Source organism: Oncorhynchus kisutch, linkage group LG21 (assembly GCF_002021735.2).
Source record: "Oncorhynchus kisutch isolate 150728-3 linkage group LG21, Okis_V2, whole genome shotgun sequence".
Taxonomy (NCBI): Eukaryota; Metazoa; Chordata; class Actinopteri; order Salmoniformes; family Salmonidae; genus Oncorhynchus; species Oncorhynchus kisutch.
Window position 1 is genome coordinate 38,431,339 of NC_034194.2, and position 2,500 is coordinate 38,433,838.

At 39.7% G+C, this 2,500-nt stretch overlaps 1 protein-coding gene across 3 annotated transcripts in view; it reads left to right on the forward strand.

Annotated features, from left to right (window-relative positions):
- LOC109880797 (ryanodine receptor 3) overlaps positions 1–2,500 on the forward strand; it is a 284,327-nt gene that overhangs the window by 55,806 nt on the left and 226,021 nt on the right. Inside the window, exon 4 of one of the 3 annotated variants that reach the window (XM_031800945.1) lies at positions 1,740–1,760. The exons of the other annotated variants lie outside the window; for them this stretch is intronic. Coding sequence (XP_031656805.1) covers positions 1,740–1,760 — 21 coding nt within the window. The remainder of the gene's footprint in view (positions 1–1,739; positions 1,761–2,500) is intronic. 3 annotated transcript variants of the gene reach the window in all.

Sequence of the window (2,500 nt, forward strand, 5' to 3'; positions counted from 1 at the left end):
TGCATTACCTGTATACATAATCACTTTATAACCTACTCATATACCTGCATTACCTGTATACATAACCACTTTATAACCTACTCATATACCTGCATTACCTGTATACATAACCACTTTATAACCTACTCATATACCTGCATTACCTGTATACATTATCACTTTATAACCTACTCATATACCTGCATTACCTGTACACATAATCACTTTATAAACTACTCATTATACCTGCATTACCTGTACACATAATCACTTTATAAACTACTCATTATACCTGCATTACCTGTATACATTACCACTTTATAAACTACTCATATACCTGCATTACCTGTATACATTATCATGGTATCATCGGCACACCTCAGACCATGGTCAAAGACATAGGTGATACACTTTCACAGTTCTTAGAGGATTTGAAGGCTTTGTACGTAGTTGTATTTTACAGTGTTTTATACCACTGTGTCTCAGTGTAAAGACCATAATGTCAAACAAATCATGTTGTTGTAAGGTATGGACAATAACACATTGACAATTCATGACTCATCGGGATTCTGGTTAAAGAATATATGCCAATAAGTTTAATTAAATAAATCATGTAGTCAATAAAATATCAATAAGATTTATCAAAGAAATAATGTATTAAATAAGAGATCAATGTGAGAGGATAATAATAAAATGTATATTTTCTCCTTGTTTGACCACAAGATAAGTCTTGAAGATATTGCTTCTACGGTAGTGTCCTGTCTAGCTGTGTGACAGTGCCCACTCCATGTCAGACACAGACCCAGCCACAGAGAAATAGCCTGTGATTGCCTTGCTTTAAGTACACCCAGACAGTCTTCTCCCCTCTTGCCTTTCTCTGTTCTGCCCACTTGATTTACAAATAGAATGTACCCTTCCTTCCTTCCTTCCTTCCTTCCTTCCTTCCTTCCTTCCTTCCTTCCTTCCTTCCTTCCTTCCTTCCTTCCTTCCTTCCTTCCTTCCTTCCTTCCTTCCTTCCTTCCTTCCTTCCTTCCTTCCTTCCTTCCTTCCTTCCTTCCTTCCTTCCTTCCTCCTTCCTTCCTCCTTCCTTCCTTCCTTCCTTCCTTCCTTCCTCCTCCCTCCCTCCCTCCCTCCCTCCCTCCCTCCCTCCTCCCTCCCTCCCTCCCTCCCTCCCTCCCTCCCTCCCTCCCCTCCCTCCCCTCCCTCCCTCCCTCCCTCAGCTATAGTACCACTGCCATTCTTAGTGATGAGCAGTGATAAGTTATCATGAATAGGTAGATAGATGCTTAAATACGTATGATAATAGTGTCCCCTACTGCAATGAAACACTTCATGGTCTGCACCTTTATGAAGAGATGTCAGCTAAGTTATGAGCGCTATTGGATCGACAACTGAACACAATTAGAATTGAATTGCTTGTAGTTAGCTTAGCTTATAGCAGCCCTTGCTTCACTGCTTCTGGGGTGCAAGACGATCCGATCCGTGTCAAGTTTGCATCCATTACTGCGGTGAAGTGAATTTCTGTTCTTGTTGAGGTGATAACCACAGAACGCCAGGCACTTCAGTATCAGAGATGAGTATTTCAACCTGGCCCTGGACTAAAAAAAACACACATGACATTATTATTTTGGTTAATTCACCCATTTTATGACACATTTTAATGGAGACTTATGCTCTTTTAGGTATCATTTTATATATTTGACTTCCATAACTCCATGTAATATTGTTATTCCGTCTGTATCTTCGTTGAACGCTGCTAGAAAGCGGACCATGAACAGTGGGTATGTTTGTTTGTTACTTCCTTTAGTTGGCATGAAGGCTCACCTCTACTGACCCCTAACTATTAAAGGCCACTTTCACTTCAAAGTGTTGCCTATTTTGGGATTGTCATCATACTATACTAAAGTAATTTATGACTATGTTTTTCAATAGATTTGTAGGTTCATCAGACACATAAGGAAGATTCAGAAGTATGCCTATAGTGAGAATTGACAATCTTGATATTATTGTACATAGCCAGAGAATTACATTTTAAAAATAAATATTATTAGGTAAATATGCATTTGACTGAATACCCCACGGACACATAGAACAATGAACGTGATGAACCTGTCACAGACAAACACAGAGATGTTAAACTATGCCCCTGAACATCAATGAACGTGATGAACCTGTCACAGACAAACACAGAGATGTTAAACTATGCTCCTGAACATCAATGAACGTGATGAACCTGTCACAGACAAACACAGAGATGTTAAACTATGCCCCTGAACATCAATGAACGTGATGAACCTGTCACAGACAAACACAGAGATGTTAAACTATGCCCCTGAACATCAATGAACGTGATGAACCTGTCACAGACAAACACAGAGATGTTAAACTATGCCCCTGAACATCAATGAACGTGATGAACCTGTCACAGACAAACACAGAGATGTTAAACTATGCCCCTGAACATCAATGAACGTGATGAACCTGTCACAGACAAACACAGAGATGTTAAACTATGCCCCTG